Raw genomic sequence first — 16,848 nt, 5'->3', positions numbered from 1 at the left:
ATAAATACTAAAGTATATCCAGGGCTGGGCGTTGTGGCTCACGCCTGTAATCCCAACACTTTGAAGCCGAGGCAGGCAGATCACCTGAGGTCAGGAGTTCAAGACCAGCCTGGCCAACATAGCGAAACCCCATCTCTACTTAAAATACAAAAATTAGCTGGGCATGGTGGCAGGTGCCTTTAATCTCAGCTACTCAGGAGGCTGAGGCAGGAGAATCACTTGAACCCAGGAGGCGGAAGTTGCAGCACACCTAGATCACACCACTGCACTCCAGCCTAGGTGACAGAGGGAGACTCTGTCTCAATAAATGAATGAATGAATAAATAAATAAATAAATAAAGTACAGCTGGGCACAGTGGCTCACATGCCTGTAATCCCAGCACTTCAGGAGACCAATGAAGGAGAATCACTTGAGCTCAAGGGTTTGACACCAGCCTGAGCAACATAGCAAGACCCCATCTCTACGAAAAATATTTTAAAATCAGGTGATTGTGGTGGCACACGCCTCTAGTGCCAGCTACTCAGGAAGCCAAGGCCGGAGGATTGCTTGAGCTCCTCGTAATATTTAATGTTAAGGGAAGAAATTGCTCATTCTATGATGCCAAGTGAAAAAGACATCAGTATCCAAGTCTCCGAAATATGTTGAACTTCTAACTGTTTAGAAAAAAAAGACTAGAAGGAAATAGATGAAAATGCTAACAGTATGGTAATGTGGGGTGACTCAAGTTTTTTTTTTTTTTTTTTTGAATGTTTGTTTTCCTGTCTTTCTAGCATGAATATATGTTACTTATTAACAAAATGAATTCTGGCCAGGTGCAGTGGCTCACCCCTGTAATCCGAGCACTTTGGGAGGCCGAGGCAGGTGGATCACTTGAGGTCAGGAGTTTAGACCAGCCTGGACAACATGGTGAAATCCTGTCTCTACTAAAAATACAAAAATTAGCTGGGTGTGGTGGTGCGCGCCTGTAATTCCAGCTACTCGGGAGGCTGAAGCAGGAGAATTGTTTGAACCCGGGAGGCGGAGGTTGCATTGAGCTGAGATTGCGCCATTGCACTCCAGCCTGGGTGACAGAGCGAGACTCCATCTTCAAAATAAATAAAGTAAAATAAAATAAATTATATTTTTAAAAGCAAAGCCAAAAAAAATCCATTCCACCTTCCATGTGAAAACACTTTGAAGACTGCTCTGCCCAACCCCTGCCTTGTGGGGTAAATGAGAACCATGTAGTGATGCACAGTTCAGTAGCAAGTAACTGATGTAATGGCATCCCCTGAGCTGAGTCTCTGTCCAGTTCAACATCGCTCCGCCCTTCCCAAGTGCAACTTGATGTCTAGACCTATGCTGTCCAGTGTAGTAGCTGCTGGCCACATGTGATTCTTTAGTTTCATTATAATTAGTATTATTTCGAGACTGGGTCTTGCTCTGTCACCCAGGCTGGAGTGCAGAGGCATGATCACTGCTCACTGCAGCCTTGACCTCCTGGGCTCAAGCAATCCTCCCACCTCAGCCTCCCAAGTAGCTGGGACCACAGGTGTGCACCGCCACACCTAGCCAATTTTTTTATTTTTTGCAGATACAGGGTCTCACTATGTTGTCCAGGCTGGTCTCAAACTCCTGGACTCAAGCAATCCTCCTGCCTCAGACTCCCAAAGTGCTAGGATTACAGGCGTGAGCCACCATGCCCGGCTCCTTCAGTTTAAATTGAACTAAGTCAAAGTGACAGAGGATGACCTGTTCAATTCCTCACACTTGCCATGTTCCACGTGCAGCCCACAACTCCTGTATTGGACAGTGCAGATGGAGAACGTGGCCCTCATCACGGAAAGTTCTAGTGGCTCATGCTGCTCCAGGCCCCACACCATCCCAGCCCTCCTCTGATGGTTCTTGCCCCAAAAAGGGCACCAATAGGTCTGCTACCTTTCAAGGCTCTCACCATTTTGGGGCTTTTTCTTTGCCTTCCAATAAAATAATCCGCCAGATTAAAAAGAACATTCTCCTCCACACGCCCTCACCCCCACACCCAGAGGTCCCCAAATGCGTCTGGGGTGCTGCCCAGGGTCTGGCTCACCAGTGCTCGTTTTCCAGGCTTGGGGGGATTCCCGTGGGAGTGATTGCTGTGGAGACGCGGACTGTGGAGGTGGTGGTCCCTGCAGACCCTGCCAACCTGGATTCTGAGGCCAAGGTGAGGGGGCCAGGAGCTGTGGCTGCTGGTTCAGCCAGCAGTACTGTCTTGAGAGTGGGTCCTGGGCATGGGGGTCCCATCCCTGCCCTGCCAGCTCAGGTGGAGAAGCAGGGGACCCAGTGCAGTCCCTGGCCCTGGGGGGGCTTAGTGGCTATTTCTCTGACACTTTCTCTACGGGTTGCATAAAGGGCTGCACCTTCTTGCTTCTTCCTCAGCAGATGATAAAGGTCCCTAGAAACCCTTCCCGCCTCCTGCCCTGCCCCTGTTGCTGTTTCTGCACTAGGCCAGGGCACAGACTGAGAAGCTCAGGAGTCAGAGGGCCGGGTCCCAGGGCCAGCTTTCCCCCAGCTCAGTGTGACCTTGACGAGCTCGGCACCCCTCAGAGCCTGGAAATGAGGGCCACGGGAACCTTGCTGGGCTGCAATGGGAGGGTCAAGCCTGGTCCTGAGCCGAGGAGATGGGGCTTCTATCCTTCTGAGCCCTGGCTCTGGTGCTGGGGCCAGCACAGATCAGATCGCCTGCTATCCAGGGCGAGGCTGCGGCAGCCGTCCCTGTGTCCTGGGCTGCTGTTGCGCAGAGGCATCTGATCCCCACAGCTCTGTGTTCCAGATAATTCAGCAGGCGGGGCAGGTGTGGTTCCCAGACTCAGCCTACAAAACCGCCCAGGCCATCAAGGACTTCAACCGGGAGAAGTTGCCCCTGATGATCTTTGCCAACTGGAGGGGGTTCTCCGGTGGCATGAAAGGTAAGCCCCTCCCTGCCTGTGGTTACCCCAAAGCCTTGGGGTCAGCACCCAGGACAGCACCCTCTGGGTGGTGACGCTCATGTCCTAGTCTGTGCCCATCATCATCTTAGCTGTGCCTCCCAACAACCCTGAGGACAAAAGACTGTTCAGGTGCCCCACTACCCTGCTTTAAAGATGAGGAACTGCTGGGCACAGTGGCAGGCACCTGTAATCCCGGTGCTTTGGGAGGCCAAAGCAGAAGGATCATTTGAGGCCAGGAGTTTGAGACCAGCCTGGGCAGTATAGCAAGACCCTGTCTCTACAAAAAATAAAATGTTTAAAAAATTAGCTGGGCGTAGTGGCGCATGCCTATTGTCCCAGCTATTTGGGAGGCTGAGGTGGGAGGATTGCTTGAGCCCAGGAGGTTGAGGCTGCACTCCAGCCTGGATAACAGAGTGAGACCCCCATCTCAAAAAAAAAAAAAAAAATGTGGAACTGAGGGTTGGAGGCAAAGTGTGACTTTCTAGAGGTCACACCATGAGGTCCAGCCTCATGACTGGGGCAGCCCCAGGAGCTGTCCGGTGACCTGGGCAGGCACCTCTCCATTTGGCAAGGTGAGGAGGATGTTTGTCCGCCCTTCCCTCTGCAGAAAGCGGCTCTGAGCCTCATGTGACCTTACAATTGCGTGAGGACTTTTTAAGCCACCAAGCATGTTTTGGGAGAGAGTGGCTGTTAGACCACTGGGGTGTTGAGGACAGAGCTGGATGGGAGGCAGGCAGACCTGCTGTGAGTCCTTGTTAGCTGGGAGACATCACTGAGCCTCAGTTTCCCTCCTTAGTAAAAGGGGGTTAAGAACAGAACCAACCTCAGAGGGCTGAGGTAAAGGTCTGATGAGCTAATTGCTGGCATGCAGTGTGATTGTCAGTGCTGTTATTACTGCATTCTTGTTTTCATGCAGGGTGCCTGGGGACCTGGAGAAATGTGTCTTGGTGGGAAATAAGGGCCATGTTGCCTGTGCACATTGGGGAAGGATCAGTGTGACTGTTAGCGAGGGTTTTCTTTGCTGGAAATGGTGGAGCAGGGCGGGGACAGTCACGGGTGAGGGCATCTCAATTCCAGTTGGAAAGAATCCTAGAGATTGGTTTCTCCCTGTGCCTTCACAGATAAGGTCACTGAGGCCCATACCGGGTGAATGACCTGTTCAAGGTCACACGGCTACTTAGAGAGCGATCAGTGCTCCCGACTCCCAGCCCAGTGCTCTCCAAGCCTCCTAGCTGAGCTCGCTCTCTCAGGACCCCCAGGACAACTAGGGCAGTGGGTTTCGTGTGTGGATGAGTGAGGGCCCTGAAATTGCCAAACTGGGAGGCTGCTTTGCTTTTCAGACATGTATGATCAGGTGCTGAAGTTTGGAGCCTACATCGTGGATGGCCTCAGACAATACAAACAGCCCATCCTGATCTATATCCCACCCTATGCGGAGCTCCGGGGAGGCTCCTGGGTGGTCATAGATGCCACCATCAACCCGCTGTGCATAGAAATGTATGCGGACAAAGAGAGCAGGTGGGTGTGTTGCCTTTAGCCTGGCTTAGCCTTTTCTTGTTCTCCCAGCCTTGAGAACCCATGACCTTGGGGGATCATGGAGGGGTGCAGTGGCTGGAACCTGTGGGTGGTGGAGGAATGTTGTCTCTTCTTTCATGGTTTATACTCCTCCTTCCCAAGGAAGTTTGCAATCAAAAAATAAAAAGGAAAGACCGAAAGCACTTGAGCTTCCTGGCAGCCAGGATGAAAAGGGAAATATGATGAGCCATGTATCTCTCATTAGACTGAGCTTCTCCCAAAGCTATGAGTTCCTATAGGAAATGTTTTATTCAGTTTTAAATCCCAGGGTCTAGCACAGTGCCTAACTCCTGGTAGGTGGTCAGAAAATACTGGCTAAACAAATGACTGAATGAATATCTGCATGAGAGGATACTGGTTCTTTGCAGGAGAGTTAACCTCCTTGGCACTTTCCTTAGGAGGAATTTATTAGAGATTCTTCCAGAAAGGATCATGACAATAATGTTCACAGCACAGTGACTGATGACTTTGAAGTGAAAACTACATGCTGTATAGGATGTAAAGGCCTCAATAGTCATTCTGCTCCAAATATAGGCACAGCATTCCTGTGTTCACTCCTTCATTCATTTGTTAATTCTGCTAGACATTATGATATGGTGGCAGATGGGCCAAGCTTGTCCTGCATTCAGGGCACTTAGACCCTTGTCAGGGACTGCTGAGGTCAGTCCTCCAGGAAGACTCAGGATACTGAGCAGCACTTGAATGGAGTCATTGCTAACTTTTCATGCTGGCCACCAGGAAGCTCAAAGCTACTGATAGTATTCTTCAGGGCTTCTAAGCTGTCAAAAGCAAAAAGTGGCAGGGGGAGAATGAGGAGTAAATAAAAATGTTGGAAATGAGGCCAGGTGTGGTGGCTCACGCCTGTAATCCCAGCACTTTGGGAGACTGAGGTGGGTAGATCACTTGAGGCCAGGAGTTCAAGACCAGCCTGGCCAACACAATGAAACCCCGTCTCTACTAAAAATACAAGAATTAGCTGGGCATGGTGGTATGCACCTGTAATCCCAGCTACTCGGGGGGCTGAGGCAGGAGAATCACTTGAACCCGGGAGGCAGAGATTACAGTGAACCGAGATAGTGCCACTGCACTCCAGCCTGGGTGACAGAGTGAGACCCTGTCTAAAACAAAACAAAACAACAACAACAACAAAAAAAAAAAAAAAAAAGAAAAGAAAAGAAAAGAAAATGTATGTTGGAAATGGAAGGACAGCTCACACAAGACCATGCTGGGCTCTCAAGGTGCTTTTGTGAGATTTAAAGTGATCAGAAACAGTGCCCCACCTCTAGGAGAACAGAAATTAGCAAAGTTAGAGAGGACTGTGGCTGGAGAGCAGGAGGGTTATGCTGCCATGGAAAAAGTCATACACTCTTAGACCCGAAAGGGGCCTTCCAGAGTTCAGAAAGCATTATTTTAAACAGTTGGCTCAGTCTTTACATCTGTGGGTAAAGATGCGGAGGCCCAGAGAGGGAAAGTGACTCGCCCAAGGGCACACAGCATGTGTAGGGGTAAAAGAGCTGAGAACTGACCCCCAGATCTTCTGGCTCTCTTCCCTCCGGCTCCCCCAACATCCATTAGCCGTTGCTTGCTGGGCAATGCCTCATACACCCCCATCCCTCTGCCTCTTCTCTTTTAAGGGGGGGTGTTCTGGAGCCAGAGGGGACAGTGGAGATTAAGTTCCGAAAGAAAGATCTGATAAAGTCCATGAGAAGGATCGATCCAGCTTACAAGAAGCTCATGGAACAGCTAGGTAAGGGGGTCCCAAAGGCTTCACCTCTCAGAGGTCAAGAGAAGCCCCAGCCGGTCCCATTGCTGGGGGTTTCTAGGATGTTAAAAATAAAATGAAGAAATATCAAAATACAGCTATAATAACTGTGAGGTTTTTAAAGATATTCACATTTATCTTTGTTTGTTTTGTTTTGTTTTTTTTGAGACGAGGTCTGGCTCTATTGCCTAGGCTGGAGTGCAGGGTGCAATCTCAACTCACTGCAACCTCTGTCTTCTGGGCTTAAGCCATCCTCCCATCTCAGCCTGAGTAGCTGGGACTACAGGTACGCACAACCATGCCCAGCTAATTTTTGTATTTTTGTAGATAGGAGGTTTTGCCATGTTGCCCAGGCTGCTCTCAAACTTCTGGGCTCAAGCGATCCACCTGCCTCAGCATTCCAAAATGCTGGGATTACAGGCATGAGCCACCATAACTGGAGGACATTCACATTTCTAAATCAACCTTTTTAACATTAAATATCTATCTATATAGATAGATATATAATGCCATCGTGAATTTATGTCTCAGAATACACAGAAGATAGCAATTGAAGTATTTGGGGCTGATGGGGAATATCAGAATTTTGGTGGCAAAATGTTCCTTTAGAATTCCCAATCAGACATAAGATATTTTACTAACTTTGTTTGAATGACAGCTTTGTTTCACTTGTCATCTTTAGACATAATTCTCTTTATGTATTTATTTGTTTATTTTTGAGACAGAGTCTTGCTCTGTCGCCCAGGTGCAGTGGTGCAATCTCAGCTCACTGCAACCTTTGCCTCCCAGGTTCAAGCAATTCTCATGCCTCAGGCTCTGAAGTAGCTGGAATTACAGGTGTGTGCCACCACACTTGGCTGATTTTTGTGTTTTTAGTAGAGATGGGGTTTCACCATGTTGGCCAGGCTGGTCTCGAACTCCTGGCCTCAAGTGATTTGCCTGCCTCAGCCTCCCAAAGTGCTGGGATTTCAGGCATGAGCCACCACATCTGGCCACAAGATGTAATTCTCTTTAAATATCCATTTTAAGTGTCAGTGTCTTGTGCTATTCACAAGATTAATTACAGTGTGTGCATGTAATTTCTTTGGTTGGTATCAGGGTAATGCTGCTCTCATAGAATGAGTTGAAGTGTTCGCTCCTATTTTCTGAGTTTGTGCAGAATTGGCATTATTTCTTTGTTTTTGATAGAGGTTTTTACCTATAAATTCAACTTCTTTGTTATATATAGGACTATTTGTGTTATCTATTTCCTCCTAGGTGAGCTTTGGTGGTTCGTGTGTTTCAAGGAATTTGTGTATTTCATCTTAAGTTGTCAATTTGGCATAGAGTTGCTTTTAATATTCCCTTATAATATTTTACAATATGTACTAAAAATAGTAATTGATATAGTATTCTGTAAGCACAGTAGGTCTGATGGAAGGGGAAAATGTAGAGTTGCATGTTGAATGCTGTCTTGCAATTGTGAGTGCATTTCTGAGACTGTACTAGCTATTTGATCTGAGACAAAGGGGGCCGTCAAGATGGGCCTTGGGTGGGGGCGAGGCCAGTGGACTCGGGGGGACCTAGGGGGTTGAGAGCAGCCTGTGTAGCAGCAGGAGTAATATCAGAGTTAAAGCTCAGACCTCTCATGAGGCAAGGCCTGTCCTGCAAATCCTGATTTGTGCCTTCTTCAAAAAAAAAAAAAAAAAATCTCCACCCCACCACATATGGCCACCTTCCGTGACTTGACTGGCCTTTCTGCTCACCTGCAGGGGAACCTGATCTCTCAGACAAGGACCGCAGGGACCTGGAGGGCCGGCTGAAGGCTCGCGAGGACCTGCTGCTCCCCATCTACCACCAGGTGGCGGTGCAGTTCGCCGACTTCCACGACACGCCCGGCCGGATGCTGGAGAAGGGCGTCATATCTGTGAGAGCCACGGCTGCCGTGTGGGGTGCAAAGAGCCTACCCTGTTTTCCAAAACGTGGAGGACATTTGGGCTCAGGGGGGCTTGGGATGGGTCAAATGCTGCAGATGGGAGACACCTGGGAGCTTTAAAATAATCCCGATCCCCAGATGGCACTGCAGACCAATGAAATCCAAACACCTGGACAGGAGCCTGGCAGTCATGATTTTTAAAATCCCCAAGAGATTCTAATAAGCAACAAAGTCTGATGGCTCGGCCAGTTTGGACCTGGACCAGGGGTAGAAATCATTGTTCCTGTCCAGCATTCACCCCGCCCCTCACTATTGCAAGGACATCCCACAGTCACCTCCTACCCATGTCCATTACTCACTGGTTCTCTTGCTGCATTGTTCTCCCTCCCAACTGGCTCATGCCTCACACAAGCCTGTGTTTGTGTCAGTTGAGGTAGAGGTGGGTGCTGGGTTTTTATGGGGGACATTTTTTCACCTATGGCCCATCTGGAGTCCTGGTGATGTCCTGGCTCTGAGCAGGTGCCTTCCCCTCCCTGAGCCTCAGCTTGCTTGCCTGGGATGTTTTGGGAATGATCTCAGAGCCTGGGCCCAGTCCCGGGCAGCCACTGTCATGGGTGTGGTCAGAGCCAGCAGCCCATCTCCTCCTTCCCTTTCTGGGGATTCAAGCCTGGCTCCTCCGCAGGACATCCTGGAGTGGAAGACCGCGCGCACCTTCCTGTATTGGCGTCTGCGCCGCCTCCTCCTGGAGGACCAGGTCAAGCAGGAGATCCTGCGGGCCAGTGGGGAGCTGAGTCACGTGCACATCCAGTCCATGCTGCGCCGCTGGTTCGTGGAGACGGAGGGGGCTGTCAAGGTGGGCCTGGGGTGAGAACGAGGCCGGTGCGCACAGAGGGTGCTGGGGGCTGAGGCAGCCAGCCCACAGCTGGGTACCTCTCTGAGGCATCCTCTGCCCCCTCCCCAGGCCTACCTGTGGGACAACAACCAGGTGGTTGTGCAGTGGCTAGAACAGCACTGGCAGGTGGAGGACGGCCCGCGCTCCACCATCCGCGAGAACATCACGTACCTGAAGCACGACTCCGTCCTCAAGACCATCCGAGGGTGAGTGGCCGCCGCACCTGCTTCCCAGGCTCCTGGCAAGGACCCGAGCCAGCATTGACCCCCAGCTGCCCACTCCTAGGCAGCCACTTGAACCCGCCACACTGTGCAGTCCCAGGGCCTCAGGGCCAGGGTCGTGTGCTGAAAGCCACAGTCTGGGGTTGGGCCCCCACCCGGCCCCCAGTAAAGAGACCATACTCCCCAATGCCCGGTCTCCCAGCCCGGTGGCCGGGGTGGGGCAGAGAGCCCAGGGGTGCTATGAAGACAGTGTGAGATCCTTCCAACTCATGACCCTTGCTGGAATATGGACTTATCCAAAGTCACAGCTTGAGCAGGGTTAGTCACAGAACCCACATTTGGAACCACTAGCCTTCAGGCTGCTGGCTTCCACGCCAGTGTTGGCCTTTCCACAGTGTCCCCTCCCCCAGTTGCCATGCAGTCCCCCTGTGAAGGAGGGAGTCCAGCACAGGGGACCCCATTTTGGGGATGAAGCTGAGACTCAGGGCAGTGTCTTGTCTCAGGTCATGTGACACAGCAGTGACCAGTAGGGACAGTGGTGCCTCAAGACATTCTGATCTTTAGGTCACAGCCCTCCTGCTGCACAGGACCATCGCCCCCTTGGGGACCACAGCAGGAAGGGACTTGGGAGCTCTGGGTTCTGGGGTGTGGCCCCACACAAGGAGTCTGCCATCCTAGGGGCCACTGAAAAAGTGGCTGGAGTGACCCCAGCCCTCCTCTCACCTCCCTCACAGCCTGGTTCAAGAAAACCCCGAGGTGGCCGTGGACTGTGTGATATACCTGAGCCAGCACATCAGCCCAGCTGAGCGGGCACAGGTCATCCACCTGCTGTCTACCATGGACAGCCCAGCCTCCACCTGACCCCGGCCTGCCCCGCCATTCCCGGGACCACAGCAAGAGGAACCACCCACACCCACCATCGGTACGCCCTCAGCAGACCTTGAAGACCTGCTTTTAAAAAAAGAAAATCCTGGGCACTTCTACAGGGCTGCTGGTTCCGAGCTGACACCTGTCTCAATAAAAGGCCCAGGAGTGCCTCTCCCAAACACAAACAACCTCCTCTGCATAGCTGGGAAGTTTCTTTTGTTTTGTCTCTGAAGACAGCATTTTTATTGCATCACTAAATCTAATCAAGCTAAAACATCCCTGTTTCCTTTTGCAAAACAGTGCCTGGCCTGTGGGATCCAGGCGTTCTTCAGGCTTCTTGGATATCATCATATCATGAAATCTTTTATTTTTTTACTCTGAGACCAGCACTAGATGTGAGCATCTCATATATTTCAGCCAAATAAATGGGCCAAGGAAAAAAAATATATATATAGACAGGACTAGAGAAAAACCTATTTTTGTAATGATGTTTCTTTGGATACTGTCTAGTCACCCAGGAAAATGTATGGATGAAATTTTTTTTTTTTTTTTTTTTTTTTGAGACAGAGTCTTACTCTGTCACCTAGGCTGGAATGGGGTAGCATGATCTCACTGCAACCTTCATCTCCCAGGTTCAAGCTGTTCTCCTGTCTCAGCCTCCTAGATAGCTGGGATTACAGGTGCCCGTCACCATGTCCAGCTAATTCTTGTATTTTTAGTAGAGACACAGTTTCACCATGTTGGTCAGGCTGGTCTTGAACCCTTGACTTCAGGTAATCCACCCACCTTGGCCCCCCAAAGTGCTGGGATTACAGGCGTGAGCCACCATCTTTGGCCAGATGATTTTTTATTGCAAGAATGAAATGGCATTTTGTTCCCCAAATGGCCCTAGTGAATCACTAGGAGGGCTCCACTGGTAGGCCATGTTTAGCACTGGTTGCCAGGGATTCTCTTTTTGAGAGAGGGAAAGCAAAATGAATGGAAGTGCCCGGCCAGAGGTTTCAGGGCTTCTGGAGGATCCTCTCGCATAGCTCCAGGTCCTCTGCCTGCCTCTTCCCTCCAAGGAAAATGAGGACTGCCCCTTCCTCCTGCAGGATTGGCCCCCAGCCTGTGCAGGCACCCTTCTCTTGCCCAAGTGGGGAGCACAGAGGCGGAGAGGAATCCCTTGCCACACCCATGGCCCAGCTTGCTCACAAGTGTCACGTCTGTGATGGTCACCACTGCTCCCTTGGAGGGCCACTTGAGTCACTGTTGCTCCCTTGCCTGCTGGCTTGATGAGCACAGATGGTGGGATCTGACCGAGGGGCAGAGCTGTCGGTGACTAAGGACTGGACTGTGGTGACCATACTGATTTGCTCAGGGAGGATGTTGCAATGCATCCAGCAGCTCCTGGCTCTGCAGGCGGCACAGCCCGGGGCCCTGCAATCCTCTGGTTTCTCCCATTGGGGTGGAGTGGGGGAGTGGAGGGAGTTGGCCACAACCCACTGCTGTGATGGGCGGTTTGTCCGAGGATGCTGTATATGATGCCTGGTCACTGTGGAAGCCCATGAAGTCACCCAGGGAAGCCTCCAAAAGCTGGGATGCTTGAGGGTATCCAAGTTGAAAAAGACAAAATCTGACCATTAGCCAGTGACGGCCCTGGCAAATGAAGGTGTGGTGGGGCAGTGAGGGATGGGAGAAGGTGAATTATTCCTTATTCCACCCCGAGGTTTGCTGGGGTGAGGGGAAGAATTGATGCTGCTTTGGGAACTGAAGGTTTTTCTGTTGGGAAGGCCCTCTTGGTTTTGGAGAGAAAGGCACGTTATGAGTAGCTGCTACCCTGGAACGGTGGGCAGAGAGCCTACCAGGAAATGTGCAGAATAAACTATTTTTTGAAGGAAACACTTTGGCCTTGACTTTATTGTCTGGACTGGAGAAGGCAGGTGGCCTCCTCCAAAGGTAGGTGTTCACCTTTGTACCCTCCATTCCTGACACCACAGCTGAGACTTTGAGTGAGTTCCCATCACAGGGGCAGACAGGGATGCAGTAAAGGGAGCTGAAGGCTGGACTGAATTGGACAAAGTCATCCCTTTTTGAAAGCTTTAGGGAAAAAATGTTTTAGAAAAATACATGTAAGCCTAGTCAATGCCACAGGCAAAAAGGGAGCTTCTCTGGAAGAAGGGGGCGGGGGGTTGGCCCAGGCACTTCACATGTGAGTTCCATTCCTTTCCACCACCATGATCCACCCCTGCTGTGCAGATGAGGAAGCTGAGGCACAGAGAGGTGAAGGCATTTGTCCGTGGTTCCGCAGGGACGGAATAAGTCGGCTTGGCTCCAGAACCCAGCCCTTTCCTTTTATGACCTAGGTCCTTGGTGGGCAGGTTTAAGCCACACTTAGGAGTTGGTTGTACATGGACCAAAACTGCGGAAGAAGCCCCCACCACAGCTTCTCAGCACACAGAGACTATTCCGTTTTTCTCCAAAATACAGAACAACAACTGTTACTTTGATTCTGCCTGACACCTTTTCCAGGCATTTCCCCCTTACCAGGGATGGGCAAATGAGAGTTCTCCATTCCCCCTGACAGTGACTGATGCAGGTATGGGCGTGTGTCCTCAGTAGGGCTGGTCAGAATTCTTTAGGGCTGGCTGACAATGCTGATGTGGAGAGGACCTACCAATGCAGGGGAAAGCCAAGCCCAGAGATAGAGGGGGAGACCCAGTCCTGTTGGTGGTACTTGGATGCCTGGATCAAGCCATGCCTGAAGTCAGTAGCCCAGTCCCAGGAACCTACCCATGGTTTTTGTTTGTTTATTTGTTTTAATGCTTGCACTAGTTTGAGTTGGAGCTCTATCCTTAGCCCCAGAGATGGCCCAGTTAGCCCAGGAGACAGCAGTTTATTTCCACCCACAGCAGCACCTAATGGTGGTCTGCATCAGCAGACCCTCCAGGCAGGGAGGTGAGGAGCTGAGAACAAGCTGAAATGCAACCCTCTGGGATGGGGAGAAGGAAGCTCTGATTTAATTTTGCATCCTGAAGACTACGGGTCAATTTTCGTTTTCATCTGGATTTGAAACCCGGACACAAGCTGCCATCTGCCGCTAAGGATGCTGGAGTTTACTCTGTGGACATCAGCTGAAAGTGCTTTTCCTGACAAGGCTTTTCTCCCTTGGAGGACTTAGTGTGGCTAGTCACAAGGGCAAGGGAGAAAGGATCAGACCACTGAGTATGGACAGAGGTCTTGCTGGGCAGGTTGGGTGCTAACTGAACACTCCCCACGATGGCCACTGGTCACGTGCCAGTTTCTGGCCTCCTTCCACACAATCCTCATGTGACCCTTGGAGGTGGTTGCTACATACACTCAATCCTCATTTTTTTTTTTATGAGACAGGGTCTCGCTCTGTTGCCCAGGCTGGAGTCCATTGATGTGATTTCAGCTCACTGCAGCCTCAACCTCCTGGGCACAAACGATCCTCCCACCTCAGCCTCCCGAGTATCTGGGACTACAGGCATGCACCACCATGCCCAGCTAACTCTTTCAGTTTTTGTAGAGACGGGGTCTAGCTATGTTGTCCAGGCTGGTCTCAAACTCTTGGCCTCAAGTGATCCTCCCACCTCAGCATCCTAGAGTGCTAGAATTACAGGTGTGAGCCACTATACCCAGCCTCTATCCTCATTTTTATAGACGAGAAAATCCAGGCTCAGAGATGAGCCAACTTCTCCAAGTGCACATAGCTGGTAAAAGGAGGGGCCAGGCCAGGAACCCAGGCTGGCCCAGACCCAGTCCCCCTGGGCTTAATGCCTTTCCGTAAGTCCTGAACCTTTGCAAGGGTTAGATCCCAAAACATGAGAGCATCCTGTAGACCAAGCTCCACTCCTCCTGCCTCCCTGGCTTCCTGGCTAATGCAGCCAATGCCATCATTCAGATCCTCATCAAAAACCTCATGCTCTTCATGCCAAGAGCCCACACGAGGGTGGGCTGCCCTCTTTCCTGATTGGCAGATTTTGCGGCCCTTGATTGGCAGATTCTGTAGCCCCTAAACCACTCAGAGGAACCTCACATTTCTGCATGCACAGTGGGCTCCTCCACATCACAAATGTAAATGTGGGCTGGGTTGTCCCCATTTCTACTCCTTTCTTTGGCCTCCTCAGTCTCTTATTTTATTATCTTATTATTTTGCCTTCATCTGCTCCAAAAGTCAGTTGGCCTTTTTTTCTCAGGGTCATTCTTTTCCCCTAACATTTTATTTATTTTTATTTTTATTTTTTTTCACTGTTTAAGGAATTTTTATTAAAGCAAGAATTTTATAATCCAAATTACGTTTCCTTGCTCAGTTATCAATTCTGTTATTTAAAACAGAACTGACATTTTGAGCTATTCCACAGTAAAGAATTACAAAATTAAATAAAGGAATGCTTTAAATTTTTGTACTTTGCTGAAAATTCTTTTTCCCAGGGTCTATAAAACATTAATTTGTTTTTATATTTTACTATTTTTTTGTGTTTTTTTTTTTGTTTGTTTTTAAATCAAGAAGTAATCTAGGACTAGCATTATGTTTGCTAGACCTGGCATTTGCTCGGTACATAAGGTTCAAAGTTTCCTTTCCTTTTTTTATTTATTTTATATTTTGCAATTTTTTTTTCCATAATATTTAAGTTTTTCGATGTTTAGATATTTTTCTTCGGTGAAGCACAAGTTTCTTTTCGTGGTCCCTGATCAATTTTAAACAGTTGGAACACCGGTGGCACTGTTAACTGCTTTCTGGGCAGCCTCTTTAGCTTGGTGGGCTTGTAGTACAGCTACAGCTTCATCAACCTTAGAACGGAGTGACTCAGGAGACTCGAGCATATGAAGAAGTTCTGAATTATCAATCTCCAACAACATGCCAGTGATTTTACCAGCAAGAGTAGGGTGCATGGCTTGAATAAGAGGAAACAGCCGTTCACCCAACATTTGCTTTTGCTCTTGAGGAGGGGCAGATGCCAACATGGAAGCAGTCAAAGGTTCCTGACCTTGTACATGAACAGCAGGCTGTTGCATTGTAACTTGTGGCCGTGCATTAAGATGTTGCTGAGGATTGCGAACTCCCGCAGCATATTTATACTGTGGAACGGTGCGGACAGCAGGAGTAGCTGCAGCAGCTGCAGCTGCAGGACGTGGACCCATTGTCTGTGTTGATGTGTTAGCAACACGCTGTGTTGACATGACTCGTGGAACCTGTGAAGAAGCTGGTCTCATAGTACTAAATGGTGGTCTAGGAGCAGCTGGGCGGATAGCACCGGGCATATTTTGGAATGGATGAGGTCTGGCACCCTGAGCAGTCCAGCGAGGACTTGGTCTTAGTTGAGCAATTTGGCTAGGAGGGTAGTATGCAGCACGGTTCTGAGTCTGTGGGATAGCTGCCATGAAGTAACCTGAAGGAGGTGCTGGCTGGTAGGGGTTGATTTCAGGGTTGGGCACAGCTCGTACACTTGCCATTCTCTGCATATACTGGTTAGTGAGGTGAGCCTGGCGCTCTTCTTTGCGCTGAGCTAAAGCTACATACAATGGCTTTGTGGCCACAATTCTACCGTTCATTTCTGTAACTGCTTTAGTGGCTTCTTCTGGGGAGGAGAAACATACAAAACCAAACCCTTTGCTGCGACCACCCTCCATCATAACCTTTGCACTAGTGATTGTACCAAATGGAGAAAACTCTTTCCGGAGACGTTCATCATCAATACCATCATCAAGATTTTTCACATAAAGATTAACACCCTGGTATCTGGTGATCCTATCTTGCTTCATCTGTTCAAATTTGCGCTTAAGTTCCGTCTGCCGTTCCACCTTTTTCTGAGCTCGACCAACATAAATTTGTTTTCCATTGAGCTCCTTTCCATTCATCTCATCCACAGCTTTCTGTGCATCTTCATGCCTTTCAAAGCTTACAAATCCAAATCCTTTGGATTTTCCACTTTCATCAGTCATTACTTTCACACTTAAGGCAGGCCCAAACTTGCCAAAGAGATCCTTAAGGCGCTCATCATCCATGTCTTCTCCAAAATTCTTGATGTAAACATTGGTGAATTCTTTTGCCCTAGCTCCAAGTTCAGCTTCTCGTTCTTTACGAGACTTAAATCGTCCAACAAATACTTTGCGATCATTTAGGAACATTCCATTCATTTTTTCAATAGCTCGTTCAGCTGCTTCCTGCGTCTCAAAGTGTACAAATCCATAGCCCTTGGAACCATTTTCATCACAAACCACCTTACATGAAAGGATGTTACCAAAAGCAGAAAATGTATCATACAGTGCTTTATTATCAATGGATTTGTCCAGATTTTTAATGAATATGTTGCCTACTCCACTTTTGCGAAGTGATGGATCACGCTGAGACCACATGATGCGTACTGGTTTGCCCTTTATAACATCAAAATTCATGGTGTCCAAAGCACGCTCCGCGTCCGCCCCCTAACATTTTATTATGAAAATTTCCAAATGCCAAAAAGTCAAAATATTCATAGCACTCACTCTAACCCACCATCTCGATGCCACCGTTGACATCTGACTGTGCTTGTACCTTCTTTAACACCGCTCTCTCCATCTGTCCATCTCTCCTTTATCTGTGAATGCATGCTATTATTTTGTCACATTTCAGAGTAAATTGCAGACATTAATACATTTCTCCAGAGTTATTTTTGCATTTCAA

At 49.2% G+C, this 16,848-nt stretch overlaps 1 protein-coding gene and 1 pseudogene across 5 annotated transcripts in view; one reads left to right on the top strand and one right to left on the bottom strand.

Annotated features, from left to right (window-relative positions):
• Positions 1–12,062, top strand: part of LOC105493456 (acetyl-CoA carboxylase beta) — a 166,463-nt gene extending 154,401 nt beyond the window's left edge. For all 5 annotated transcript variants that reach the window (XM_071071168.1, XM_011761132.3, XM_011761128.3 and 2 more), the window contains 8 exons: positions 2,087–2,183; positions 2,793–2,928; positions 4,290–4,467; positions 6,159–6,271; positions 8,038–8,192; positions 8,884–9,054; positions 9,163–9,299; positions 10,049–12,062. In XM_071071168.1, the coding sequence (XP_070927269.1) occupies positions 2,087–2,183; positions 2,793–2,928; positions 4,290–4,467; positions 6,159–6,271; positions 8,038–8,192; positions 8,884–9,054; positions 9,163–9,299; positions 10,049–10,175 (1,114 nt within the window). In that variant the 3' untranslated portion in view covers positions 10,176–12,062. The remainder of the gene's footprint in view (positions 1–2,086; positions 2,184–2,792; positions 2,929–4,289; positions 4,468–6,158; positions 6,272–8,037; positions 8,193–8,883; positions 9,055–9,162; positions 9,300–10,048) is intronic.
• Positions 12,063–14,749: 2,687 nt separating this feature from the next.
• Positions 14,750–16,607, bottom strand: LOC105493454 (polyadenylate-binding protein 1 pseudogene; annotated as a pseudogene).
• Positions 16,608–16,848: the final 241 nt, after the last annotated feature.

This window comes from Macaca nemestrina, chromosome 10, assembly GCF_043159975.1.
Source record: "Macaca nemestrina isolate mMacNem1 chromosome 10, mMacNem.hap1, whole genome shotgun sequence".
NCBI classification, from domain to species: Eukaryota; Metazoa; Chordata; class Mammalia; order Primates; family Cercopithecidae; genus Macaca; species Macaca nemestrina.
The sequence above is the reverse complement of the archived record's forward strand: the minus strand, read 5'-3'. Positions and strand labels throughout refer to the sequence as shown.